The sequence below is a fragment of the Podarcis filfolensis genome (assembly GCF_964270895.1).
Source record: "Podarcis filfolensis genome assembly, chromosome: 2".
Lineage (NCBI taxonomy): Eukaryota > Metazoa > Chordata > Lepidosauria > Squamata > Lacertidae > Podarcis > Podarcis filfolensis.
In genome coordinates this window covers 20332235-20360134 of record NC_139605.1, presented here as the reverse complement: position 1 = coordinate 20360134, position 27900 = coordinate 20332235, and the positions used below count along the sequence as shown (strand labels likewise).

At 48.8% G+C, this 27900-nt stretch overlaps 2 protein-coding genes and 1 long non-coding RNA gene across 4 annotated transcripts in view; all 3 read right to left on the bottom strand.

Annotated features, from left to right (window-relative positions):
• Nucleotides 1–251: 251 nt before the first annotated feature.
• On the bottom strand, nucleotides 252–2406 carry LOC310757404. 2 transcript variants are annotated; one of them, XR_014545163.1, is made up of 3 exons: nucleotides 1356–2389; nucleotides 957–1208; nucleotides 252–786 (listed from the first exon to the last, which is right to left on the bottom strand). It is a non-coding gene; the product is annotated as an uncharacterized lncRNA (long non-coding RNA). The 2 variants fall into 2 exon arrangements; XR_014545162.1 differs by lacking the exon at nucleotides 252–786 and having other exon boundaries at nucleotides 973–1208; nucleotides 1356–2406.
• Nucleotides 2407–4215: 1809 nt separating this feature from the next.
• Nucleotides 4216–27900, bottom strand: part of LAMB2 (laminin subunit beta 2) — a 64544-nt gene continuing 40859 nt past the window's right edge. Inside the window, exons 19-33 of the mRNA XM_083600296.1 lie at nucleotides 27526–27757; nucleotides 27167–27330; nucleotides 26672–26896; nucleotides 25549–25766; nucleotides 23093–23189; nucleotides 19953–20325; nucleotides 18443–18627; nucleotides 17704–17945; nucleotides 15370–15573; nucleotides 14983–15127; nucleotides 14117–14324; nucleotides 12488–12629; nucleotides 10611–10787; nucleotides 8068–8227; nucleotides 4216–4834 (exon numbers count right to left, since the gene is read on the bottom strand). Coding sequence (XP_083456422.1) covers nucleotides 4698–4834; nucleotides 8068–8227; nucleotides 10611–10787; nucleotides 12488–12629; nucleotides 14117–14324; nucleotides 14983–15127; nucleotides 15370–15573; nucleotides 17704–17945; nucleotides 18443–18627; nucleotides 19953–20325; nucleotides 23093–23189; nucleotides 25549–25766; nucleotides 26672–26896; nucleotides 27167–27330; nucleotides 27526–27757 — 2909 coding nt within the window. The 3' untranslated portion in view covers nucleotides 4216–4697. The remainder of the gene's footprint in view (nucleotides 4835–8067; nucleotides 8228–10610; nucleotides 10788–12487; nucleotides 12630–14116; nucleotides 14325–14982; nucleotides 15128–15369; nucleotides 15574–17703; nucleotides 17946–18442; nucleotides 18628–19952; nucleotides 20326–23092; nucleotides 23190–25548; nucleotides 25767–26671; nucleotides 26897–27166; nucleotides 27331–27525; nucleotides 27758–27900) is intronic.
• On the bottom strand, nucleotides 23415–24486 carry LOC310757194 (ubiquitin-conjugating enzyme E2 Q2-like). Its single transcript, XM_083602441.1, is given in 2 exon segments — nucleotides 23415–23908; nucleotides 23911–24486. Coding segments are annotated over 2 exon segments (750 nt in total). The 5' UTR covers nucleotides 24482–24486; the 3' UTR covers nucleotides 23415–23729.

The window sequence follows — 27900 nt, the reverse complement described above, 5'->3', positions numbered from 1 at the left end:
ATCTGGAAAGTAGTTTGTTGTCTGAATTCATCCTCATCACACTATCTGTTGCACCCAATTACTAAGCAATACAGTAGTTGCATATTGATAGGAAGCTGTAGTACAGTGGTACCTCTGGTTACGTACTTAATTCGTTCCAGAGGTCCATTCTTAACCTGAAGCACCACTTTAGCTAATGGGGCCTCCCGGTGCCGCCACCACGCGATTTCTGTTGTCGTCCTGAAGCAAAGTTCTTAACCCGAGGTACTATTTCTGGGTTAGCGGAGTCTGTAACCTGAAGCGTCTGTAACCCGAGGTACCACTGTACTCACTTTGGATAATTATGATTTCCCCTATATTTCAGCCTGTTCCTGTTTGCTGGAAATAAAAACAAACTTCCCCTGAGGTAATAAACATAGCCTGTAAGCCTATTGATCATATGTACCGTTTTAGACTGTACTAGCTTTTGCATTTTTTCTCTGTACAGGTAACTTGCAACTTGCACACATTTAACCTGCACACATTCAGCTTTATGCACTTGGCTACTACTACTACTACTAATATTAATAATAATAGGTGGTGAAGGGGATGGGTGTCCATGAAAATAGACTATGACAATGGCAATCCCACCTGCAATTGAACCTAGTGTGTTTTGACTACATGTGAATTTGGCTTTATGCATTATCCCTGGAATGTAACCCAGGGATAAGTTGAGAGTCACCTGTAGTTGTCACTAATAATATTGTTTTCCTATGTAGTTTGCATCATGTTAAAATAATTATAGATACTTGTGGATTTGCACCTCATCTACCTTGTGTGAAGTTAATTGAGTACATCTTCATGTAGCCACATACAATATTGCTGAAAGGCCAATTTGTCAGTGGTGGTCAGAAACATTACTGAAAGAGAGAGGTGACCAATTATGATGTAGTACCTGACAGCAGGTGAGAGGAAGGAAATGTTGGTATATAATACACAGCAGATGGACTAAAGTTTTGGGCTTCATAAAAGGTTTTTAAAGCAATATTTGAAAAAACAAGTTTCCCCTCACATACACACATTTTGCACTGTCAGTTCTACTCCCACTGCCCCATTTTGCTTCCACCAATTATTTCATTATATGTGGAATTCTTCCAGGCATTGTGAACTTTCTTGGTTCCAAACAAGGCATAGTCTCTAGTACATTTTAAATTGGTGCAAATATTCTAGGCCTGTGTGCTCACTGCATCCTGTTCAGAAAAGGGGGAAAGTTTAGGAAAATGTTCAGAGAACGTCTTGTCTAAGGATAATTGTGTTACTGGCTGCCTAAATAAACTTGAGAAAAATTAGTACTCAGTAAAATGAAAACCACTTTCTGTACACATTTTCCTGTTTACCTAATAACTTGTGTGAAAAAAAGCTCTACTTTTATAAATCACCAAGATGGTGGGATCAGCAGATTAGCCGGTGGTGGTTATAGACAGAACTAGTCCATGTTTAGCAATCTTGCAACTGCTCCTATCACAACAGTCTCTACATTCTTAAGACAGTGGCAAAATAGCTAGGATGCTGACACCTAGATCGGTACCATAGCAACCACGGTGCTGCCATGGCAACCAAATAGATGCCAGTCACTGACAGTCCTGGTATTATGTGCCATTAGCACTATGGCAACGGGATTGAAATGAGCTGGTACTGTACCATTAGCACCAATGCCCTGTCAGCCATGAAGAAACCTGAGAAGTGACACTGAGACCGAAACACTGTCAAAAATGCCATGGGAGACTTTGAGACTGTTTTACCTCGAATATTAGAGGCCCAGGGATAGTCAACATGGTATTGAACTACATCACCCATCATCATCCCTGACCATCAGCCATGCTGGCTGGGGCTAATTACTACCTTCATAAGCATTATTTTATTATTAACCGGTGATAACCTTGCCCGACACCACAGCAACACTACTGACAGCCTGCCAATGCATACTAGTTATATATCCTCCCTCTGACTGACAGCATTCCTATCCTTTTCAAATTGTTAAATTGTGTTGCTTCGAGCGAGGCACAATGTTGCCACCAAATTGGTTCACATCTGAATGGATCCAGTGCCTACAAAGGGAAAGAGGAATTGACAGACACATTCTCTGTGGCTGCTCTGCTGCTTTTTCTGTTGGGCTAGACAACTGATGTTCTGTGGCCCCTAATCTGTATGGGTGTTCAATATTTTTTTTTCTTCTGTACCGTGTCATCTGACCTGACTGTTAAGTCAGCAGCTCAAAAGATTCCTAGTTTCTCCTTAGCATGAGAGATGAAGAGCTGTGATGAGCAGCAACTTCAAATTTAAATACCTGAGCACCAGAACTGTTGGGTAAGAAGAGTTTGGATTTGATATCCCGCTTTATCACTACCCTAAGGAGTCTCATGTTGGGAAATGTTGGGAAAGATGGAGGGCACACCATTTTGGCCGGCCACATATCCCAAGGGTGTTGTAGTAGTGGATTTTGTGCATCGGCAGGGTATTGAACTGGGTCAATGTTTGTTTTTAATGTTTATATTATTAACTTGTAAGATACAGATTTTTTTGTTTTGTTTTTTGAATGTTGAGTTTTGTGTTTTGTGTATTGTTATTTTTTGATATTTTTCATGTTGTTGTGTGGAAAATACTAATAAAATTTATTATTTTTTTAAAAAAGAACTGGGTTACCTTTGAGGTTCCCTCCACCTCTATGATTCTGTGGGGTTTTTGTTTTTTTTTGGATAGACAGCATTTTTAGTGAGTGTTGGTGATAAGTGCAGCAAAGTTCTAGTGTGTATGTGTGACCTGTAGCCTTTCAGATGCGAATGAACTACAACCCATAGTCAATGCTGCGAGTTAAGAGTCCAAAACGCATCTACGAGCCACCCATTCTAATGGCTCAAATGACATGGATTAACACATCACCACCATCATAGTTTTATTATTTATACCCTGCCCATCTGGCTGTTTCCCCAGCCACTCTGGGCGGCTTACATTGCAAACGGCAAGGCAGAAGAGGTAACCGAGGGCAATTCATCTTTGGTAACAAAGACATTTCAGCCACCACAGAGCAAATCTATTTTAACACGAAATTGCAGTACAGGACAGACCTGCCCTATTAGCCTTGCACAAGATTATTCTAGTAGGGCAGCACTGGTGTTGGCCCACTGTGTGCTGTCACAGGTAGAATCATAGAATCATAGAGTTGGAGGAGACCACAAGGGCCATCGAGTCCAACCCCCTGCCAAGCAGGAAACACCATCAGAGCACTCCTGACATATGGTTGTCAAGCCTCTGCTTAAAGACCTCCAAAGAAGGAGACTCCACCACACTCCTTGGCAGCAAATTCCACTGTCGAACAGCTCTTACTGTCAGGAAGTTCTTCCTAATGTTTAGGTGGAATCTTCTTTCTTGTAGTTTGGATCCATTGCTCCGTGTCCGCTTCTCTGGAGCAGCAGAAAACAACCTTTCTCCCTCCTCTATGTGACATCCTTTTATATATTTGAACATGGCTATCATGTCACCCCTTAACCTCCTTTTCTCCAGGCTAAACATGCCCAGCTCCCTTAGCCGTTCCTCATAAGGCATCGTTTCCAGGCCTTTGACCATTTTGGTTGCCCTCCTCTGGACACGTTCCAGTTTGTCAGTGTCCTTCTTGAACTGTGGTGCCCAGAACTGGACACAGTACTCCAGGTGAGGTCTGACCAGAGCAGAATACAGTGGCACTATTACTTCCCTTGATCTAGATGCTATACTCCTATTGATGCAGCCCAGAATTGCATTGGCTTTTTTAGCTGCCGTGTCACACTGTTGGCTCATGTCAAGTTTGTGGTCAACCAAGACTCCTAGATCCTTTTCACATGTACTGCTCTCAAGCCAGGTGTCACCCATCTTGTATTTGTGCCTCTCATTTTTTTTGCCCAAGTGCAATACTTTACATTTCTCCCTGTTAAAATTCATCTTGTTTGTTTTGGCCCAGTTCTCTAATCTGTCAAGGTTGTTTTGAAGTGTGATCCTGTCCTCTGGGGTGTTAGCCACCCCTCCCAGTTTGGTGTCATCTGCAAATTTGATCAGGATGCCCTTGAGTCCATCATCCAAGTCGTTGATAAAGATGTTGAATACATACTCATAGTGCAGTTTCACCAGGGTCCAGCTCCAGTTCAAAACAGAAGTGTAGACACACTTTGGGGTGAATTATGAAAGGCAAGCCAGGATTTGAGCAGAGGAAGGAATAAGACAACACAGAGAGCAATAGCCTTTGGGCCTTTAATCACACACAGGTGTAAGCCACCTTGGTTGCGGCAGATCACACACAGGCATGGCAATGCAGCTGCCTCACCTGAACTTCCTTTTAGGCAACCCTTCCCCTGTTCTGTTATTGCTCTGAGCGAGAGACCAGCAGAAAACCAGAACGGGAAAACTCCGCTATGGCAGCTTAAGTGCTTCCTTACGGGCTGGATGTTGGCAGGGAAGGGATTTTCCTAAGGAAGCCTCGATGTATGCAGTGTTGTGCTTCCACGAAGGCTGGGGTGAGAGTCAAGCAATGGTGGCAAGGGACAGCCATAGGAAGCGGTGCTCCGGGCACTAAGCTAGATCTGGGCATGGGTAGCCAAGACTTATTCAAACACATGACTGGGAGCAGTGAATAGGACTTACAAAATGGGAGTGGGTAAGGGGGAGAGAGGGAGAGAGGGAGAGGGAGAGAAAAAAAAAAACACAGCGCATCACTGGCAGGTGTTGTAGATTTGGATCTGCTGATTGATGTCTCCCAATATGACCCTCATCTTGGCCTCAAGCCCGTCCAGTTGGGCCGCTTTCTCCTGCAGCAGCCTCTCGTTTTCTTCATACGTTTCTTCCAGCGCTGAATAGGGACAGGGAGGAAGAGAATTGCAGCAACAAAATGGAGAAAAGTTAAGGGAAAGATGGGCTGCTAAAACCGTCCCCTCCCTGAAACCTGCCTCTGAAGGGACAGTTCCACGTCGGTGTCTCTGTCGCAGTTCCAGACAAGGAGGTCACCGCCAGCCTCTCCTTGTGTGCCCTTCCCCCAACAGCAAATCCGCTCCAGATCCCCAGAACAGATTTGGGACGGGAGGGTAGAGAAAGTTCTGTTGCACAAGTGGAAGCCCTTTGTTATGTACTGAGTAAATGGGATCCAAAATGCAGCAGTCTGATTGGTCCTAGAACAATAGGATTCAGAATGCAGCAGTCTGATTGGTCCTAGAACAATAGGATCCAGAATGCAGCAGTCTGATTGGTCCACAGGAGCCACCCAATCCAGCTCCAGGTGGAAGGGAATCCGCAACCTGATTGGCCTGTAGGAGAATCCTGGAATTAGCCAATCATGTGGGGCCTATTGTGTAAATAATGTATATAAGGCAGACATTCTGGGGGAACTTCCGTTCCTCCTCACCACTATGAGCTGAATAAAGGGTATGAAATCCACTCTCAACTCCGAGTATATTTCACCCTTTATGCAGAGAGGGTGACGTAGTGAGTAGAGGCATGCAGACGCAGTAGGGGCACGTACCCCTTTGGGCAAGAGGTTTCCCTGCCACCCTCCATCAAGAATGTTTGTGTCAGCCTCCCCACTGGAAACTCAAAGTGCCCAGAGAGCCATGGAGAGGGTGGATTAAGGAGTGTGTGTGCTGGGTCTGAGGCTTGGCTGCCGTGATCTATAGATCCCGGGCAAGCTGCCTGGCTTTGCCGGAGGATGGCATTTGCCAAGAAGGTAGCATGAGCTAGAGCAGGGCACCTCCTGCTGTTTTAGGAAGAGAAAAGCAACAATTCCAAGTGCCCTGCCACGTGACTCGGTTTTATGTTATTCCGAGCTTTGTCTTTTTAGGTTTTTAATTTTGATTTTATGCACACTGCTTTGAGAAGATCAGCCCCCTTCTTGGTTTAGCAGTATGGAAGTTTATGCAGACATAAAATAAGTAAATAAGCAAACTGAAGACACCAAAAGGCAGGGCTGGGCAGGGCTTCCCACAATCAAAGAGCAGTTTCAGCATCTCATGTAGCTCCCTGTCCTTCTCCTGCCCACTCTCAAAATTTATGGTCTTCCTTTCCCTGGTTCCATCACCCCAATCTATTTGTGTGTGATGGTGATGGAGAGAATCTTTGGAAACCTGGATTTTGGAAGCGGCATACAAACCAAACGAAAGAAGTTCATGTGGCCTTGGCCCAGTTTACCTGAAGGAGCGTCTCCACCCCCATCATTCATCCCAGATACTGAGGTCCAGCGCCAAGGGCCTTCTGGTGGTTCCCTCACTGCGAGAAGTGAGGTTACAGGGAACCAGCAGAGGGCCTTCTCGGTAGTGGCGCCCGCCCTGTGGAATGCCCTCCCACCAGATGTGAAGGAAATAAGCAGCTATCTTCTCTTTAAAAGACATCTGAAGGCAGCCCTGTTTAGGGAAGTTTTTAATGTTTGATGTTTTGTTACATCATCATCATCATTATTATTATTATTATTATTATTATTATTATTCTGTTGGGAGCCGCCCAGAGTGGCTGCGGAAACCCAACCAGATGGGCAGGGTGGTAATAATAATACAGTGGTACCTCGGGTTAAGTACTTAATACGTTCCGGAGGTCCGTTCTTAACCTGTTCTTAACCTGAAGCACCACTTTAGCTAATGGGACCTCCTGCTGCTGCCGTGTCGCCAGAGCACGATTTCTGTTCTTACCCTGAAGCAAAGTTCTTACCCTGAAGCACTATTTCTGGACTAGGGGAGTCTGTAACCTGAAGCACATGTAACCTGAAGTGTATGTAACCTGAGGCACCACTGTAATAATAAATTAATGTGCACAGTTTACTGAGAGTCCAGAAGGCACAGAATTGTGTGAAACCCAAAACTTAATATGGAATCCAAATGGCCAAAATATTGGGAAATTATAGAACATAAGGAGGGAAGAGTGAAATTGCAGAGCTATGAGAAATTAAAGTCAAAAGTAAGAGACTGGCTTCATTACTATCAGATAAATGAAGTCTTCAAACAGGACAGGAAAATTGGCTTCCAGGTGGAGAGGTCAAAATTAGAAACAGAACTTTTGGAACCCAATACTAAGAATCTGTCAAGAATGTATAACTTGCTGTTGAAATGGAATACACAGGATGAGACGGTTAAATCAGCTATGATTAAATGGGCACAAGACATTGGGCATAACATTATGTTTGCTGACTGGGAACAGTTATGGACTACCGGTATAAAGTTTACGGCATGTAATGCCTTAAGAGAGAACATTATGAAAATGATCTATAGGTGGTACATGACCCCAGTCAAGCTTGCAAAAATTTATCATACGCCCAATAATAAATGTTGGAAATGTAAGGAAACGGAAGGTACTTTCTACCACCTTTGGTGGACGTGCCCAAGGATCAAGGTCTTCTGGGAAATGATTTATAATGAAATGAAAAAGGTGCTTAAATGCACTTTCGTGAAGAAACCAGAAGCCTTCCTCCTGAGCATGGTAGGCCAATTGGTGTCAAGGAAAGATAGGACGTTTTTTATGTATGCTACAACAGCAGCAAGAGTACTTTTAGCAAAGTACTGGAAGACACAAGAGCTACCCACACTGGAAGAATGGCAGACCAAGGTGATAGACTACATGGGACTGGCTGAGATGACTGGCAGAATCCGTGACCAAGGGAAAGAGACGGTGGAAGAAGATTGGAAGAAATTCAAAGTTTATCTTAAGAACTGTTGTAAAATTAACGAGTGTTAAAATGTCTTGGGTAATGCAAAATAGAATTGCAGTGACAAACAATTGGATATGAGAAATTTAAAGAAAGTGCTACAAGTAACTGAAATTAGGGGTTGCTGGAAAGATTTAAAACAGGAATGCAGAAAGGGGAGGTATGGGGAAGTCGCTGAAAGAAGGTTTAAGGAAAAAAAGGTCAAGAAATTATACGTGTTTGTATGTTTGTTTGTTTTTGTATTGTGTTGTATTGTCTTTTAATATGTGTTGAAAAACCAATAAAAAATTTATTAAAAAAAAATAACAGAATTGTGTGAAACCCAATTTATGGGGGAGGGGCCCAGAAATGTCACACACCACCCCAGAGAATACATTTCCCCCCTTCTCCCGGGCACTTACTGCTCAGCCGCTGCAGCTTGTCGTGTGCATCGCGCAGCAGGCCCTTAGCCTCGTCCCGTAGGCGCTCTGCTTTCTGCCGGGCCCGGACCACGTGCTGGGCCTTGCGTTCCACTAGGTCCTTCATGGTGCGGTACTGGTCACCCAGCGTCCCATCCAGCAACTGAGATGCAGTGGGAAATAAGGGGCAAGCGGTGAGCAGGAACTGCAGGCCTCGGTGCAGCAGCGTTATGCTTTCCACCACCCCTGGAGTGTTGCAAGGAAGATGGCAGGAAGAAAAGGCAGGAAATAGGCCTCCTCTGGAAGGACTTTAGTGCAGGGGTGGGGGAACCTGTGTGGCCCTCCAGATGTTGTCAGGCTACAACCCCCACCACCCCTGACCGCTGGCCATGCTCACTGGGGCTAATAGGGTATTGGAGTTCAAACAATATCTGGACAGGCTAATCCCTGACTTAGTGGATTACTTTTGTTCATGCCAATCATCTTGCTGAGCCCAATTTTCATTCATTCATTCAACAGCAACATCAATGTGTATAGTACTTTTCAGGGTGCAAGGGGACAAGTCCCTGCCTTGAGGAGCTAAGAATTCTAAAATCTTGTAAATGAGGCCAGGAAGGAATGCCATCATAGATGAGAGCGGCCAGTGATGGTGGAGTTGTTGCTTTTCGCTACCTCCTGAGGGTTGTGCTCCTGTTTGTGGTATCTGGTTGACCACTGTAAGAAACAGGGTGCCATGCTCTCCCCTCCCAAATCTTGTAATTTCTGGAATCATCATCAGCTATTTTCTCTCCAGGTCCCAAGCCTCTGCTTGTGACACATTATGGGGCTAGGCTGCATGGATAGATCCAAAACAGGAACTGAGGGGTGGTCAGTCCTAGTTCTTGGAGTTTGGGGTTGGCCTTTTAGGTGCCTCCCAACTTCCTGATTCCAAAGGAACACACAGAGACGTGAAATTGACAGGGTCCGGTGGCTGAAGGAAGACAGGAGGCTATCAGCCTGACTCTATCTGCCAGAGGCTTCAGCGGGTACCTAGCCACACAGCCTTGGGAGGCAATCAATGTTGCACTAAGGTGATCGTTCCATCAGGGCAAGCATTTCAGCTTGTCAGATGGAAAAATCCGCCGCCCGCTGCCCCACATGTTGTTCCATGGGTTCTCCAAGCACCCAGGCCCCCAAGCAAATTAGAGGGGTGGGGTGAGGAGCTAGAACCTTGTTGCACAAGCCTTCTGCTGATGGGACTGGTGAGTTGAATCCCACTGTTTATTTTTTCTTCTTTTTTTTAAAAAAAAATATTTTAATTGATATCTTAACCATCAAAATAAACAAACTGCCAATATACCAAAAGATAGAAGTGACGTGAGAACACCAGCAAAATCTCCTCTGATGTTTTTCTGACAGGTAAGGATTATTTTCCACCTGTTTTACGTAACATGCCTGCAGTCTCGAAAAGCGGGCGGACGTCCCCCTTAAGGCACAGCTGCCTCTTGGCCACGGTGGCTGGCAGAGCATTTGGGTGAAGGAGCATCTCTGACGCCATCTTCATTTGTCTGATTGCCTCCAAACAGTCAGTCAATTTCACCCTCTGAGTAATTTAGCAGGAATCACAAACACCCAGAGAAACTGACAGCTAGTCACCATCTCTCAGCCTTAGCTACCCTCCTAACAACCCTGTTAGGTGAAGCGGGGAGAAGATATTCTGGGGGTGAGGCTGGGCTCGTTGGAGGAAACACATTTCAATTGTGTGCTGCAGCTAAGTATTATAGCAATGAGAGTTTGTGGGCACACTTGGTAGTTTCTAATAAGACATTATTATTATTATAAGACCTATAAGACATCAGAAGGTCGGAGGTTCGAATCCCCGTGACGGGGTGAGCTCCCATTGGCCAGTCCCTGCTCCTGCCAACCTAGCAGTTCAAAAGCACGTCAAAGTGCAAGTAGATAAATAGGTACCACTCTGGCGGGAAGGTAAACGGCGTTTCCGTGCACTGCTCTGGTTCGCCAGAAGCGGCTTAGTCATGCTGGCCACATGACCCAGAAGCTGTACGCCGGCTCCCTCGGCCAATAAAGCGAGATGAGCGCCACAACCCCAGAGTCGGCCACGACTGGACCTAATGGTCAGGGTCCCTTTACCTTTTTAAGACATTAGGATGAAACTAGCAAGACTGAATTCCTGGAGCCAAACAAATGAAAAAGCAAATGGAGTGGGCAGCAGCGTCACCAAAATTACAAGACGAAGAGGGTACATGAAGTACCAGCTACAGAATATTAAGCATTTCCAAGTACCAATTTGCACAAGAAATACTTGCTTTGCATTATTCACTGCAAGCTGCCTGGCGCTTGTATGACGAAACATGGTAGAAAACCTTCCAAAATAAAATGAAACTTGAATTTACACTGTTGTGTGGGCAGCCACCCATTCGCACCCTGTGTGTACACAATGCAGCAAGGATGCTTCCTTCACCTGTCCTCTCAGTCCTAACCCAGGAGACGGATGCTTATCCATCTTTGCCAGACTCCTGGACCTTCTCAAGCCCAGCCTCATGTACCTGTTCGGCTTCGCCAGCTCGGTCCCTGGCAGCGCTGGCTGTCTCCTCAGCTCGCGTGGCGGCCAGGCTGTTGTTGGCCCGTTTCATCTTGAGCGCATCCACCTGCTTGTCGAGGTGACCCACGCGCTCCATGGCTTCGGCCAGCTGACCTTCAGCGCTTGCAGTCTGCTGCTGGATCTGAAGGGAGGCAATATGGGAAGCTGGAGAAGGTCTGCTGCATCTCACTGTGGTGGGAGGATTTCCCCCATCCTACACAAGAGTGTTGACCTCACTGAGGAGATGTTACGACTCAGGAGATTTAGAGGGCATCATAGACCAGCCTCTGATGCCCCCTGAACCAGCCTCTGGTGCCCCTCCATCTTTGGAAGTTCAAGCCAGTGCGGTGTAGTGGTTAAGAGCGGTAGACTCGTAATCTGTTGAACTGGGTTTGCTTCCCCGCTCCTCCACATGCAGCTGCTGGGTGACCTTGGGCTAGTCACACTTCTCTGAAGCCCCACTTACCTCACAGACTGAGTGTTGTGGGAGAGGAAGGGAAAGGAGATTGTTAGATGCTTTGAGACTCCTTAGGGTAGTGATAAAGCGGGATATCAAATCCAAACTCTTCCTCTCTTCTACTGCCAGAAGTGCCCTCAGTGCCAACGCCTCAATGGCATTACCATTTTGAGGCACGGAGGGCTCCAGCTCAGAGGCCATAACAGAACCGTGGCCTCCCCTGTATCAACTCATTAAATTGACACCTCCCCTTTAAAAGTAAAGGCTCCACTCCTTGGGGGTGGGGCTAACTGCTCCAAGGATGCTGTAGGCCTAATTAAGGCTGAGGGTTCACCCATATCTCCATTTGCGCCACTGCTTCCCCCCAGGGAAACCCAATTGTTAGCACTGGATTGGAACAAACAACTGGGCTGTTGGTTTTTGCGGATTGCTGTTTGTTCAGATTTAGCACTAAAGAGCAGGTTTTCCAGCGGGGAGGAACATTGGGGCAAAGGCAAAACTGCTTGGTTCCATGCCTAGAAAACGTGGGTCAAGTGGAAAAAGCACTCGGACCCATGCTTTCTAGAGAAGAGGAATTGCAGACAAGCACTCAGCCTTGTTGCTTCTTGGAGCTATCCAGGGTGCTACTCACCTTGCTTCTTTGGACTTGGTTTTTCAAAAAGCTTTCAGCAAAGTACCTCACCAAAGACTCCCCAGTAAGCGCGGCAGTCAAGGAATAAGAGGAGAGGTCCTCTTGTGGATCAGGAATTGGTTAAGTTGCAGGAAGCAAAGAGTAAGAACGAAAGTGCAGTTCTCCGAATGGAGAGAAATAGGAAGTAGGTCACTATTGGGACCTGTGCTTTTCAACTTGGCTCATATAAACGATCCAGAATGAGGGGTGAGCAGTGAGATGGCAGCGTCTGATACTAAATTGTCCAGGGTCTGGCTGGGTATAAGGGCAGCTAATTATGTTCCAAGGGACATGGGTGGTGCTGTGGTCTAAACCACAGAGCCTAGGGCTTGCTGATCAGAAGGTCGGGGGTTTGAATCCCCGCGATGAGGTGAGCTCCCATTGCTCAGTCCCAGCTCCTGCCCACCTAGCAGTTCAAAAGCACGTCAAGTGCAAGTAGATAAATAGGTACCGCTCCGGCGGGAAGGTAAACGGCGTTTCTGTGAGCTGCTCTGGTTTTGCTGGTTTTTAGTCATGACCCGGAAAAACTGTCTGCGGACAAACGCTGGCTCCCTTGGCCTGTAAAGCGAGATGAGCGCCGCAACCCCAGGGTCGTCCACAACTGGACTTAACTGTCAGGGGTCCTTTACCTTTACCTAATTATGTTCCAAGTCCTTCTCAATGTTTGATTATGGTACACTTTCAGGGGAGGGCTGTGCACAGCGACGGGGCTTACCCTATTCACGACATTCTCGGTGTTGTAGATGTCGCTGGCTGCGTTGCGGATGGCTTTCTCGGCAGCGCTTTGAGCCCGTTTGGCGTCGTCCAGAGCCTTCTTCACTGCTTCGGCTGCAGTCTTTACACTCTCTGCTCGAGCGCTGCAAACGGGAAGAACGTGCGGCAAGTGTTAGCCCAGAGCTATGTGCACTAGCGTCCCCACTGCTGTGATGGCCAGGATGACAAATCCATGGGAGTAAGAGATCTAGGGGCAGCCATTCGCCAGGTGTGATCTCTGTGTACAGGTATAGCTTACTTCCCTCCCCTCCTCCGAGATCTGTGCCAAGCCCTCTCTCTGGATGAAAGAGAGCCCTGAAAACGAATCTGGTTGACTTAGCTTCTCCCTGAGCATTCTTGTGCTGACCACTGTTCACTTTTTATTTTTGAAATAATTTTTTAGTTGATTTTACAAGTGTAGAATTATAACATTGCCAAATACATATCCATATTTAGAGATTTCTCTGTATCTCTAGACTTCCCACCTTCCCCTCCGTGGGTCCTATTATCAACCTTTTCAAATGTATATTATTTCATCATCCAAGTTTTATGTCCCTCCATTTTGTCTATAGTAATTTCTACATTACAAGTGTTATTACAATCCTGCTAATGTTTTCATCTGCTTACAGTGGTCTCTCAAGTAAATTGTAAATTTCCCCTGTTCTTTATTAAAGTTTTGGTCTTCTTGGTTCCTGAACTTTCTGGTCAGTTTTGCCATTTCGACCTGCTGTTCGGTTTTTAGCTCTGCACAGTTAATTTGTTTTGTACAGTGGTACCTCAGGTTAAGAACTTAATTCGTTCTGGAGGTCTGTTCTTAACCTGAAACTGTTCTTAACCTGAGGTACCACTTTAGCTAATGGGGCCTCCTGCTGTTGCTGCTGCACGATTTCTGTTCTCATCCTGAAGCAAAGTTCTTAACCCGAGGTACTATTTCTGGGTTAGCAGGGTCTGTAACCTGAAGCGTCTGTAACCTGAAGCGTATTTAACCCGAGGTACCACTGTACTACGCTGCTTTTGAAAGGCTAATTGTACAGCTGCCTCCATGTTTCCCCACATCAGTGAGAATTTGGCCCTCCTTGCATCTAAACCACTCCTGTATTTGAGCCTAGATGGCAAACTAGCCCAAACAGTGACCGTCCCACCCTTGTACTCTGTTCAGCTCCTGTGACACAGCCACATGAAAGGGCCTCTCAACACCATGTTTCTAGCTGTATCTGATATGCACAGTGTTTCACAATTCTCCTCATTTAACTTTGCAATACACCTAACAAAGGAGGTTATTTTCTCTCAGCCTAAGACCCAACAGTGAGCTTCATGGAGGAGGGGGGATTTGAACCCATGTTCAAACCTAATAATAAGCCCACCATCAGTTCAGGTTTTAACAGCAGCTGTGGAGACTCCTGACAGGGTGCTGGTCCCGCGCAGCAAACTCCTACGCTCCCCCAACTTCCTTTCCCTTTGCTGAATAACTAGTTGCTGCTCATGAAGGGAAGAGGACCAAGGGGAGCACAATTCTGTCCCCATGGCCTCTCCTCTGGGTCCGACAGGAGCAGCCTCCATCACACGTCCTCTCCGGCCCTCGCACACTCACTTGGCGCGGCGTGCGTCTTGCAGCAGCTGTCCCGCCACACGCACGTCTCCCGCCGTTTGGTCCAAGATGGCGTCCACATTGGCCAGGCTGCTGACGCGCTCCTTGATCTCCTCAGCGAGGTGGTGGATCTGTGCAGGGGACGCTGGGATGGAGAGTTCCAGCACGCGGGAGGCCACCAGAGCAATGCTGTCAGGGTCGGCTCCGTCAACTGTGTGAGGGATGGGTCAGTCAGCGCTACAGACGAGTAGAACGGCAGGCCCCTGCTTCTCACAAGACCCCCTGCAAATGTCCCCTCTGCCCTGCTTTCTTTCATCCCTGTCTGAATACCCCCCACTGCGCGCACACACACACACACACACACACACACACACTGCTGGAACCATCAAGGGATAAATATGTCCACCTGCCTTGCCCCACAGCCCTGCCTGCAACTTGCATAAGGAGGTGCAGCGGCATTCTTAACTTTTTTGTATGGAATTTTGCCTTTCCCTTTTTGGCAGGAACATGACCGTAACTGGCATTCGTTTTATTATTTTCAACAATAAGATTGCTTTCTGATTTTTTTTGGGCACTTGTTTGTTTATTCTTTGCGAGAGCTCCTTGTGAGGAGGGGTCGACTGTCCAGCTACTTTAGGAATTGTTGATCTGTGAGGGTGAATAATGGGGTCTCCTTGCAGCTCTCAGCAGCCTTAACAAACTATAGCTCCCATAAATCTTTTTTTTTTGGGGGGGGGGAGCCGTTTAAAAGTGGCATTTTACGGCATGTGATGTACCGTACATTACACGAGCTGTCTTTTTGAGATAGGCATCGAACAAAATAAAATAAGGGACTGGTGTAGGGGGGCAGCCTGATATCCTGCACTTACGATTCAGGAACCCCTTGATTTGCTGGATGAGGTCCCGTAGTTCCTTGTTGGAGCGCTCCAGGCGGGCTTTGGTGGCATTGGCGTTGTCCAGCGCGGCCTGTGCCCTCTGCTTCGCCTCACCTGCCCTTGCCTTTGCCTCGGCCACCTGCAAAGGACACACCAGGTCCCCTGGTCAGCCAGCAGGGGGAGGCAGAGGCCTAGGGATGCAGGGAGCATTGCATTCCAGGAACAGAGCCAGAGCTAACTCTGTTTACTGCCTTGAAAACAACGTCCAGGCCTTCGTTCTGCTGGTCTTTCCGATGAAACGAAATACGTGCAAACGGAAAAGCTCTAATGGGTTACCTTGCCTATAACACTGAGCTCTGCGGCTCCCCTCTGATGGCTTACCTGACGCAACAGGACATCAACGTCAGCCACAGCGCGGCGCAGCTCCCCTTCGGCGTGGCGGGCTCGATCCAGCGCGTTGTCAGCCGTGGCCACGGCCCCATTGCAGTTGAGGCCCCCGCAGTGGCGCCTGCCATCTTCGTCACGGCAACCGGCCCCTCCGCAGGGGCTGCTGGAGCAGGGGGCGTCCCCCGGAGCACCGCACACCTAGAGAAGAGAGCTGTGATGGCCTGGGATTCGGACTCGGAGGCTGAACCTGATGAATCCCAGCCTGCACAGGAGTCCCCGCCTCCAGAACCAGCTGAGCCGGGGCTGGGGCTTGAGCCTGAAGGGTCCTCACCTGTGCTGGATCCTCAGGTGCAGGCACCAGCTGAGCCTGCTCTGGCTCCTGAGGTGATGGAGGACCCATTGCCTGCAGGTGCTCCACTCTCAGCCCCGTCAGGGGAAGAGGAGGTTGCCTCTGGGTCCGGTAACCCTCCAGCCTCTCCTGAGCTGCAGAGGCTCAGGGCAGAGAGGCGGAGGGAAGTAAGTTCCCTCAGGAGGAGTGTTCGCCTCCAGGCCAGGAGAGGCGAGTCACCTGTGGACCGGGGCCGCCCTATGCCTTGGGGCAGATAAAAACCAGCCAGCCCCAGTCCCAGGTTGCGGGAGCAACATTGTTGGTAGCCTGTCCCTGCCTGCACCCTGTCCTGCTCTTCTGCCAGAGTTCCTGACCTCACCTGACTCCCTGCCTTGGACCCAGCTACAGCTTTGACGGACAGCCTCCATACCGCACCCTCGACCTCGGACTGGACTCGGACCTCGCCTCACGGTTGGCCCTTGGGACCAGCACAAGAGCATTGGAGGAAGCATGAAGAAACTTGCCAGCAGTATATCACATGAAATAAGTTTTTTTTAAAAAAAAACAGGATTGGCACGGGAGAGTCTGGCCCAATGGGCGCAGCAGCTCTTCTTCAGTAGGTCTTGCCCCTATGGAGCAGTTGCGGAGATGAAGGGCCCTGCCTCTCCACAGCTGCCTAAGTCCTCCAGGGTTTCCCCTAAGCAATCTGAGGCTGCGCTTGTGTGACTACGTGACGCTGATTTCTCCTCCGCCCTCTTCATGCCTCTCCTGGTACTGGGAGACCAGGAAGGGAGGGGAGCTTGTCACAGCAGGAAGGCCTCTTCACCAGCCAGACTCCTCTCTGCCTCTTGGCCTCCCACAGTCCTGCTCCCTCTTCTACCTTTGATTCTGGACTTCTTTCTGCCGCAGACTCCCTCCACTCGCTGAACCCTGTTATCTCTTCTGACAACCTCCTCCCAGTCTTCTCCCACTGACCGCTCATTGTTATCTCACCACCAGTCCCTGGGCTCTGAGTCGTCTTCCCTTGGGGGGGTTCCCCAGCCGCCCTCACCATTCCTCTGCATTCAACCAGTCCCTGACACTCACCTGCTGTCAAAATGTTTCCTTCCTCGCTCTGGCCACTTTTGCCTCTGGCCCTGCCCAACCACTGGCGTGTGGCCTTCAGGTGCTTGCCCAGAACAGAATGTGGCCCTCAAGAGGCGGGAAAAGGTTCCTCGCCTTTGCTCCGTGTGGTTCACACAGAAGACGTGCACGTCGAAGTACCACAGAATAACATTTTGCAGTAAAATACCAACAGAACATTAAGCAGAAACTTAGCAGCGCAGTCTGAAAAGCTCTTGAGCTCACCTTTCCCCTCAACCAAGACCTGACTGGCTACCTCAGGGATGCGGGGAGACTGTGACCCACTGTGTCATTAGTCCCCCTGGCCGGAGTCGACGAGAGCTGGAAGTCTGGCGGTATTTGGAAGGCCTCTGTGTAGGGATATCGTGGAGTGGTGAGTGAGGTCCGGAGGGAGCACACTCCCCACCAGCAGGAAGTCACAGTCTGCCTGCACGCGTGACCTTGGGGTGCAGGGCAAACTCCCCCTCAGACAAGCCACGGCTGTCTGGTACATCGTTCCCTCTGTCTGACCTTTTGCGGTCTCAGCAGTCTGCGGTGCCCTGTCTGTAACCTTAGTCCCTGAGACCTTTTGTCTCCTTCATCATACACTGTGCAAGGGGAAAATGATGCTGTGGAAACAGGTGCCAAAATAACTTTGTACCACCCCACGATCTCGGGACGGAAGATGTGTAAAGGTCACAGCCCAAAATGTATCTGCCTAGCTTGCATATTTGTCTCAATAAAAGGAGGCTCCACAGGCTGGTCAGCAGCTCGCTTCAGCCCACCTGTGCGCAGCTCACATGATGATCAACTCCTGTCTTGTGCCTTCACTTCACCTCTGGTTCCCCATTTCTGGCTCTCACACGCTTTACTTTGTGGTGTTTCCTTCCCCCACCCACCTTCTCATTGATCCGATGCAGGCTCAGCCCTCGAACGCGTGTCGACAGGTCGGTCAGGGCTCGCCGGTTGGCTGCATTCTGCCGATTGAAAGCGTCTCTCCGGGCTGCCATCAGGTGTTCCGTGCGTCGCCGGGATGCGGTCGATTGGCCGACAGGGCTGGAGAAACCCACCGTGGAAGCGTTGGCCCGGTGCTCCGCTTCCCGCGATTGGACAAAGGACTGGCGGACGCTGTCATAAGCACCTGCCGGGGGAAGTGGGGGCGGGATTAAAGAACAGGACTATGAGGCCCTTGCTGGGCATCTCTTCTGCTAGACCAGGCTTCCTCGGCCCTCCGGATGTTTTTTTGGCCTACAACTCCCATGATCCCTAGCTAGCAGGACCAGTGGTCAGGGATGATGGGAATTGTAGTCTCGAACATCTAGAGGGCCGAGGTTGAGGAAGCCTGTGCTAGACCTATGGGAAAACCCCATAATAATAATAATAATATATATGTCACTCATCTGACTGGGTTGCCCAGCCACTCTGGGCAGCTTCCAGTGAAATGTAAAAACAACATGAAACATTAAAAACTTCCCTATACAAGCCTGGCCTCCACTCTGGCTCATGAGCAGAGGCTGCAAGTCAAAAGGTTGTGGGCCCAGGGGGAGAAGAACTGCAATTCTACAGTTGACAAAAGGGCTGGGTAAAAATGGGGGGGGGGGGTGTATGTTTCTTGCGTCACTTTGGACACGCACTTACCCAGCACATTGGCATTCTTGAGCGCCTCCAGCTGGCGCGCAAGGTCTGCCAGGCTGAGGTTCAGGGCCCGTGCGCCACGTTCCAGCGTGCCTAGAGCATGGTTGGCGTTGAAGTTCCTGTCCTGGGTGGCCGTCAGCAACCCTTCCAGGCTGGTCAGCGTTTCTGTGACATCGGCAATCTCCTGCCTGGTGTGAGGAAGTAAGTGAGAAGCGGGAGGGAGAAGGCGAAGAAGAGAAGAAGAGTTTGGATTTGATATCCTGCTTTATCACTACCCTAAGGAGTCTCAAAGCGGCCAACAATCTCCTTTTCCTTCCTCCCCCACAACAAACACTCTGTGAGGTGAGTGGGGCTGAGAGACTTCAGAGAAGTGTGACTGGCCCAAGGTCACCCAGCAGCTGCATGTGGAGGAGCGGGGAATCGAACCCGGTTCACCAGATTATGAGTCCACCGCTCTTAACCACTACACCACACTGGCTCTCAGTGGGGAAAGAGGTACACTGCCAACCAGGACTAAACCACCCACTGCTCCTCTTCAGAGAAATGAAATTAATAACCTTTTCTAAAAAACAACAACCCTGAAGCCTTTCTTTTAGCAATTCTAGGTGCCGAAATCCCAAGGGAGCAGAAAAACTATTTATGTATGCAGCCACAGCTGCAAGGATGTTATTGGCCCACAGATAGAAAGAAGATAAAGCCCATACCAGAGAAGAATGGCAGATTAAGTTGATGGATTATGCCGGAATGGCTAAAGACCCAGAAGAATCAGAAATCAGGAAGACCAAAATTTTAATAAGGAATGGGGAAAATTTATAACCTATCTTAAAAACCATTGTATAAACAGTTAAAATCGTTAGTAGGATTGGAATAGCACTTGTAGTTTAATGGTGAGTTTTGGAAACAACGGAGATGTAAAAGATGTGGGCTATTATAAAAGATGCAGGAGGAAATGATTAACAACAGGACCCACAAAGGTGAGGAGGGAAGTCCTAGAGATTCTTTGGGAATCTTGTGTCTATGTTGTACGTTCGATATGTGAAGGTAAAGTTTTAATCTGAGAAACTTGCAAATACAGTGGTACCTCGGGTTAAGTACTTAATTCGTTCCGGAGGTCCGTTCTTAACCTGAAACTGTTCTTAACCTGAAGCACCACTTTAGCTAATGGGGCCTCCTGCTGCCGCCGCCCAATTTCTGTTCTCATTCTGAGGTAAAGGTCTTAACCCGAGGTACTATTTCTTGGTTAGCGGAGTCTGTAACCTGAAGCGTATGTAACCTGAAGCGTATGTAACCCGAGGTACCACTGTAAAAAAATGTAAGAAGAGAGAGAGGGAGAGGGAGAAGCCCAGCTCCCAAAGCAATCTATGGTACTTGGGATTCTTTGGGAGAAGCCAAACAAAAGACAAAAATTGAATGCAGCAGCTCAGTTCCTACCCTGCCTACCCACTGCTCCTAGGCTCTAGCCAGGTCCATTTCCTCTGCACATGTACAGGTACCAAGGCCACCCGTCACTCACCGCAGCGAATCCATATTCTGCAAGAGGTGGGTGATTGCACTGGCGGTGGCGTTGCGGGCATTGACGATGGCCTGGACCGCACTCAGCTTGTCCTGCAGTCGGCGGAAGGTGCCCTCAAACGCCCCGGTGAGGCCCGTCTGCTGAAGCTGCTGGGCGCGCTGCGCCAGGCTGCGGGTGCGAGCGGCCAAATCCTGCACAATGCGGTCCCAGTCCCCAAAGCACTGGTGGCACGGCTGGCAGGCGGGGAACTCGCCGGCAAAACCTCGGGAGCACTGGTCGCAGCGCACACCCGAGACCCCCGGGAGGCAGGAGCAGTGCCCAGTGATGCGGTGGCATTGCGGCTTCTCGATCCCACGAGGGTCACAGTCGCAGGCTGCACGCAACATGAGAAGAAGAGTTTGGATTTGATATCCCGCTTTATCACTACCCGAAGGAGTCTCAAAGTGGCTAACATTCTCCTTTCCCTTCCTCCCCCACAACAAACACTCTGTGAAGTGGGTGGGGCTAAGAGCCTTCAAAGAAGTGTGACTAGCCCAAGGTCACCCAGCAGCTGCATGTGGAGGAGCGGGGAAGCGAACCCGGTTCCCCAGATTACAAGACTCTTAACCACTACACCACACTGGCTCTCCAAAAACGCCGTAAAGGAGAGAGAGAGTTATTCCTTCGCACGTGGCGTCTTCCAAGCGCTTCATCCCACATAAAGGGCTCCCCCACCTCCAAGGAAACCACCCAACTCTTTGTAGACCACATTTTCTTTTTTAAATTTCCAATAAAAAACATCCAATTTTTCTGGCCCATGTAGGACCAGTCTGGAAAGTTAACCTTGGTGAAGACTTGACGTTTTCATCCCCCAAAAAGTATTTGATTTGAGTTTCCATTGAAATGAGGCTGTATTTTAATATTTTAATGTTGTATTTTAATCTTGTTTTTAAGTTGTGTTTCGGTCAATTTGTTTTTGTATCAGGTGTTTTTGTATCAGGGGGCTGAGTCCAGTCTTGGCTGGGGAGGGCGGGGTATAAATAATAATAATAATAATAATAATAATAATAATAATAATAATAAATATCCAATCATAATACTTCAATTTAAAAAATTATAAAATAAAATAAAAAAGATCAAATTATAGTCCAAATTGTATTTATTAATTTCTTGGGGCTTCCCGCGGTCTGGATCTCTGGAGCATATCTCCACATCTTAGTCCTGCTTCTCCTTGTTGTTTCCATATTTTCCACGTCTCGATATTAACGCTTGGTAATATAGACTGTGGGAGTCATAAAGCCATAGCAGAGGCTTGTAATATTGCAGGGGCCCCCTGACCTCGTGACCAGCACTCCAAGCTTTACAATGTATTGGAATGTATTGACTTTAAATGGAGTTGTGTTTCCTCTGGGCAGTGGTGACCCTATATGGCGATGGGTGGGTAAAAGCCATGACCGGATGTAGGTAACGTGAGACATTGGCAAACGGCCATGCGACAGGAGAGAACAAAGGATAATAAAAGATACCGGAGAGGAGAGAAGGAGTTCGAATGAGCTGCCCTCCATCCATGAAAATATTGCTGGCTCTCTGTGTCTTTATTTTATGCTAAACAGCGCCATTTGTGACGGCTGGCTCTGACAATAGACCACATTTTCAAGCTGCATGGGCTACCGCCGGGGATCGTCTCTGACAAAGGTACCCAGTTCACAGCCCAGTTCATGCAGATGCTGGCAGTGGAACTGTGCATTTTGTCCACCCGCCATCCTGCGATGAATGCCGAGTTGGAGAAAACTGACATGACTTTACAGCAATATTTGTGCCGTTATGTTGGCTACCAGCACAGCAACTGGGTATCCCTCCTTCCTCTAGCAGAGTTCTCCTACAACAATGTGCTCTGTGTCTCCAACCAACAACCCCTTTCTTTGCCAACTAGGGATACACCCTCACACCTTTCCAGAAAGCATGGCCGAAGAAACAAATCCCTTAATAGTCTGAACCCAGGGTCTCCAAATCGCTCTTTGTAAAAAACACATTCTCCTAGCTCTGCCTATTTAAATGCCATTCCTATTATTTCACCATGTGTGCTAGTAGAGTGTGATCTAGTATTAAATCGTCCACTCCAAATGGCTTCATAACAGAATCAAGAAGCTGAGTTGATCTCAAACGTCGTTGCTTGAAATATTAGGTAAAGGTAAAGGTATCCCTGACCGTTAGGTCCAGTTGTGGCCGACTCTGGGGTTGCGGAGCTCATCTCACTTTACTGGCCAAGGGAGCTGGCGTACAGCTTCCGGGTCATGTGGCCAGCATGACTAAGCCGCTTCTGGCGAACCAGAGCAGCACACGGAAACACCGTTTACCTTCCCGCCGGAGAGGTACCTATTTATCTACTTGCACTTTGACATGGTTTCAAACTGCTAGGTTGGCAGGAAGTAGGACCGAGCGACTGGAGCTCACCCCGTTGTTGGGATTCGAACCGCCCACCTTCTGATCTGCAAGTCCTAGGCTCTGTGGTTTAACCCACAGCGCCACCCTCGCACTTTCAAGCATATTGGTATGAGATTGGATACCCAGCCTTTTAGTGAGTCGTGTCCTTCAGAGAGTGGACTAGGCAGAAAAACGTCAATTTGGGCAGGAAGTGAGAGTCAGATGAAGTGCTGGATGTTTAGCCGGCGAGCTGGCCGAAACTGGGATGCAAATGTCAGCCTTTGAGAATCTAATGCTGGATTAATAGGTTGTGCTGCCTGCTTCAGGAGCCAGTTTGCTTCCAGTACATGATCAAATAAATATTACAAAAGGCACAGGAAGTCTCCAGTGCATTGTAATTTACCAGGAGACTCTCAATGAAGTAGGGGGATTCCCCTTTCTTAAACAACGGCTTGGTCTCAAGAGTTCCTTCTGTGCAAGCAGAAGGAACCCAATTCTGGAGCATCTCTTGACCCTTAGGAAGTGTCGTTTTGGGGGGGGAGAGGTGAAAGGGGCTGAAATGTGAAATAGGGGTAAACCCCTCTGAGCAAACATAATTTAATTCATAGTTCTCGGAATCCAAACCATCACCTTCATGGGCATCAAGACCAGAAACTCGCTTAAATGAAATAAAAACATTTTCAGGATCCCTGCACAGCCCAGAGCAACGGCAGGGTTTCAGAATATGCAGCACTCACCTCTGCACTGCTGGCTGGGCTCCCCCCAATGGTTCTCCTGGCATTCCGAGCAGCTGCGGCCCCCGAAACCTGGCCGACATTGGCATTGCCCTGTAAACTACAAGGCAGGCGCAGTTTGCATGACAACTTCAAGAACTCCCCAAAGCGAGCCCTTTGTACCCTGCCCCGTGGAAAAGTGAGACACGGAAGCCGTTGCCAGGGTACAAAAGCAAAGATCTGGATCCTCACCGGGCACCCTAACCACTGCTTCACACTACCTCTCAGCCCCTAGCCCTAGCTGGGTCTAAGGAAGGACAAATAAGTGCACATAAGAAGGGGGAGATCTTAATGACTGGTATTTTAGTAAACCCCAAGAGCCCAGTTTGAAGGATTAACACTCTAAAACGGAGTGGGGATTGGTATGCTTAATTCATGGGGACAATAAAGTTTTAAAACTGTTCAGTTGAAGATACTTGACAGAAGAGCAGAATCGTACAGCTGTAGCTTAGACTGGATGTGCCAGTCAACAGATTGTCCACTAGTTATCTATGAGCTAGAATCTTCAGTATGGCTGTTATAGGGGCATTCATTGTTGAATCTGTGTTGGAAGGAAAATCTTTTACTGACATTGGTCCAAGTGTATGAAATGTCCACAATGTTAACCATCTTCTTTAGGAGGTGTGAACCAGCCATTTTTCTCATATAACTGTACTAGCGATTTATAGGACTGCTGTGCTCTTGCTAGGTTATATTGGTTCTTATTTGCTCCAAACTGTACTCTGGTTTTTCCTTTGACTAATGTGGCATTGATCTGCATGATGACAGATTCTGTAGAATCCAACCCTGTTTAGTAAGCAGCTCCATGCATAATGCACCTCCACCGAGAACATACCCGCCAGTGTGCGCCGGAGGGACCACTCTCACAAATGGAGGATCAAAGGGAAAGTTATCCTTAAAAGAGAAGTTGAGCAAAATATATTCTACACCTTTTTCTTTTAAGACTTGAAGATCACTATGCAACGGGCTGTCAGGATCAACCCTTAGAAGTTTGACATGCCAGTCATATAGGCTGTCATTTACAAGTTCCACTGAATAAATCCCTGACTTGTAACTCTGCGACCTATATATATCCCTGAGTTGTTTCATAAGTCGATCTGAAGCCTGGACAGACCCAGAGACTGCACCATTTAGATGGTCTTGCCTTTGACTCTTCCGGATTTTTTCTAGGATTGCCAGGTTCTCTTTCTCAATGGCGTCATCCTCTGTCTTCTTTCCATCGACAGGTTCTTCCTCCTTCATATCATAATGATCCAGATCAATATCTTCACCCATATCTTCCTCCTCCACTTCTTCTGATGTAACCTCTTCCATTGTTCCATTCTGGCCGGTCGGCAATGGTTGATCTAACATTTCAACATCGGTGAAATATACTCAGAGTTGAGAGTGGATTTCATGCTCTTTATTCAGCTCATAGTGGTGAGAAGGAATGAATGTCCCCCCAAAGCATCTGCTTTATATACATTATTTACACAATGGGCTGCACGTGATTGGCTAATTCCGGAATTCTCTTGTAGGTCAATCAGGTTGTGGATTCACTTCCATCTGGAGCTGGATTGGGTGGTTCCTGCAGACCAATCATACTGCTGCATTGTTCTAGGACCAATCAGACTGCTGCATTTTGGATCCTATTCAACACAGTACATAACAATCGGGATGCTGGGGAAGATTATATAGTCTGCAGAGGTCACATATCAATCGTTTCAATTGTTGGAGAAGCAGAGTATTGCTCTTTTTAATATCATCTAAAGGCTCCAATACTGAAGTCAAGTTGGGGTCATCTGACTCCACAAACGATATTGGCGATGAAGAGGGATAAGACTCTGTGATGTTGCAGTTGGGAGCCTCGCAACGCCAACACAGCCGCCGCTCACCATCCACTGCTTAGCATGCATAAAGTCCCAGGTTCAACCTCTGGCATTTCCAGGAAGGGCTGGCAGCATCTCTGTCTGAGGCCCTGCAGTGCTGCTGCCAGTCAGTGTAGACACTACTGAGCTGGATGGACCAATGGGCTGGCTCAGGGCAAGGCAGCTTCCTGTGTTCCTATGCTCTCCCCTCCCCTTGTTTCTAACACAGCTTTGCACCAGATCAGGGGTGTGAAAAAGAGGCCCTCCAGACCTCTCTACCTCCCCAAGCCACTCCTGTTACTGGCCCTAATTTGCCCCCCAATGTATCTTTGAATTGTAGCATTGGAAGGGTCCCAAAGAGTCATCTGGCCCACCCCCTGCCTGGATGGAGGATGGAAGCAATGGGAGTACAGAAACCAGCCTGCAAAGGTACATATTTACTTTCACGGTTTCAGCCCCCTTTGTTTCTGCTGATCCCTGGCCCTCAGAAGGTTCCCTAGAAGAAAATGCTTCCCTCCCACTCCTGCCCTAGAGGCTCCCAGCCTCGCCCGGCCCACAGCTCCCCATCCTAACCTGATTGCAAGCCGAGCTCAGGGAGTACTGCGGGTGGCAGTCGCAGGGCTGGCAGCCTTGACCGCTGGCCAGGTTCCAGAAGTTGGGAGCGCAGCGGTCGCAGTTCTGCCCCTGGACGTTGGGCAGGCACTGGCATTGCCCACTGTACCGCTCGCACTGGCACTGGTCCTGCGACGGGCACTGGCTGCGAACCGTGCCCAGGAAGTTACAGGAGCAACCTGCAGGGAGGGAAGGCACAGAAACACCATACACAAGAGAAACACCGGTGCTTTCAAAATGGCGGGTCGAAGAAAGAGGCTCCGCTTGGAGGGCAAAGCAGTGGATCGGCACGAAAATTAAATATGCAATCATGTAGATTTAAAAAGAAGCCACGCCTCATTTGGGCATAAGAAACCTAGCAGCTTTCACACTTCAGCAAGGTACTGCGGGGGGGGGGGATATGGGGCAGGAAGGGGCATGGCAGATAATCGGACTCCTAATTGTTCCCCACAAGCCTTTGTGTGTGATAAAGCAGCCATCCATGTTCTGTGTGGAAGGCAAAGAAGCCTTCCTTCTCATCACTGCACCTTAGCCCCAGCAACATTACTAGTCCCATTTATTAGCAATCCTGAGGATTAGAAACTGGATTTTTGTGTTTTGTTTCATCCCCCCCTTTCCTATTTTAAAAAAAAAGAAACAAAAAGCTCACATTCTTGGTCCTCTGAAATATGACACATACAAGTACTGAATTAGAACACCAAGTTCCTGACAGCATTTTGAAGACAAGCTTTCCTCTTGGGTCTCAATATAAGTGGGCTTACTTGCAGGAAGGAGACGTGGGTGCCTTAGGGGGTTTCGTTCGCATTTAACGATTTTGTTGAGATCCGAACTTGGGAATAACAAAATGATATGTGGTTAAGATTTAAGGTGCAGCTGGCCCCGGGACCATAAGCCCTGAGTGTTTGCGGTGATCTCCTTCCCCCATAAAATTAACAGGCCGGCTGTTAACAAAATAATCAGGAAGCCTGAGGCCTGATCCTCTTTCGTTTACTGAAGGACCACCAAGAGTCAGGGCTAGGCAGGTAGCGATGGGAGCACCATGAACCAGATGGAAAACACATCTCTCTCCCCAAGAGGCACTCACGGCGGCAGGTGCGTCGTGTGGCATCCCCATAATAGCCGCTCTGGCAGTGTTGGCACTGGTCGCCCTCGGTGTGGTAGAGGCAGCGGAGGCAGCGGCCTGTGCGCCGGTCACAAGATCCCGGATCTGCCACATCAATGTTGCTGTTGCACGCGCAGGGCTGGCACTGCCCCCTGGCCTGCCAAGGGTTGCCGTAGTAACCAGGAGCGCACTCATCACAGCGTGGGCCTGTGTGAGGTAAAAGGCGCTGTGTGAGATAAAGGGCATCAGTTATGAGGTAAAAGGCGCTGTGTGAGGTAAAAGGAGCCCAGTCCCCAATCTCCACTGCAATACGCACATAAACCGCGACCACAGGTCTATCAATGCACTCATGCTCCCAGAGAAGCGTGACTTGAGAAGGAGGTTACAATGTGGGCTTCTGTCTCTGTTATACCCCTTCCTCATCTCCTCTCAAGCTCCCAATCCTAGGGCTACAGGGCGCTAGAACGTTGGACTTGCCTGTATAGCCTGGGAGGCAGCTACAAACTACTGTCCCAGAGCGGCCATCTTGGCGGCAAGAAGCAGCAAAATGGCGTCCAGAGCCAGGTGCCTCAGGGCAGGGACAGGGCCGGCAGTGGCCCCCTGAGGCCAGCGATGGGTTCCCATAGAATCCGGACACGCAACTGCAATTTGGGGGAACAAAAAGGGTTTGATGAACATATTTGTTGCCATTGGTGTGGGGGCCCATTCCCAGGGCTGTTTGCAGATCGTGGTTTGGTCCTTTGGAAGTTAGGCCTCGCCAGGAAGCCTTTCCCTCTGGACTTCATACACATGGATACACCCCCTACTTCCACCGGGGGCTGTCCCAGGATGCTCACCTTTGGCATCGATCTCCTTCTGTGTGGCCCCGGCAATGCAAGCAGCTGCCCGTCCGCGGGTCGCATTCCTCTGAGCGCCCATTGCAGTGGCACGGGCGGCAGCTGGGGAAGCCCCAGTGGCCGGGCTGGCAGTGGTCACAGCGCGGCCCAAAGGCACCAGGCCGGCACGGGCACTGCCCGTTGAAGTTGTCGCAGAAACCGCTCAGAGAGCCTTCGCTGTTGCACTGACACACTGCAAGGGGAGAGGGGGAGAAGTCACGCACATGCTCCCAGCTGCTGCTCCTCCTGACACACAAGGTAACGATCCGTGGACGCCTCCCGCCCTGCTCATCACGTGCTGCAGTCCGTCCCCCACCATATGCAAATCCCCTTCAC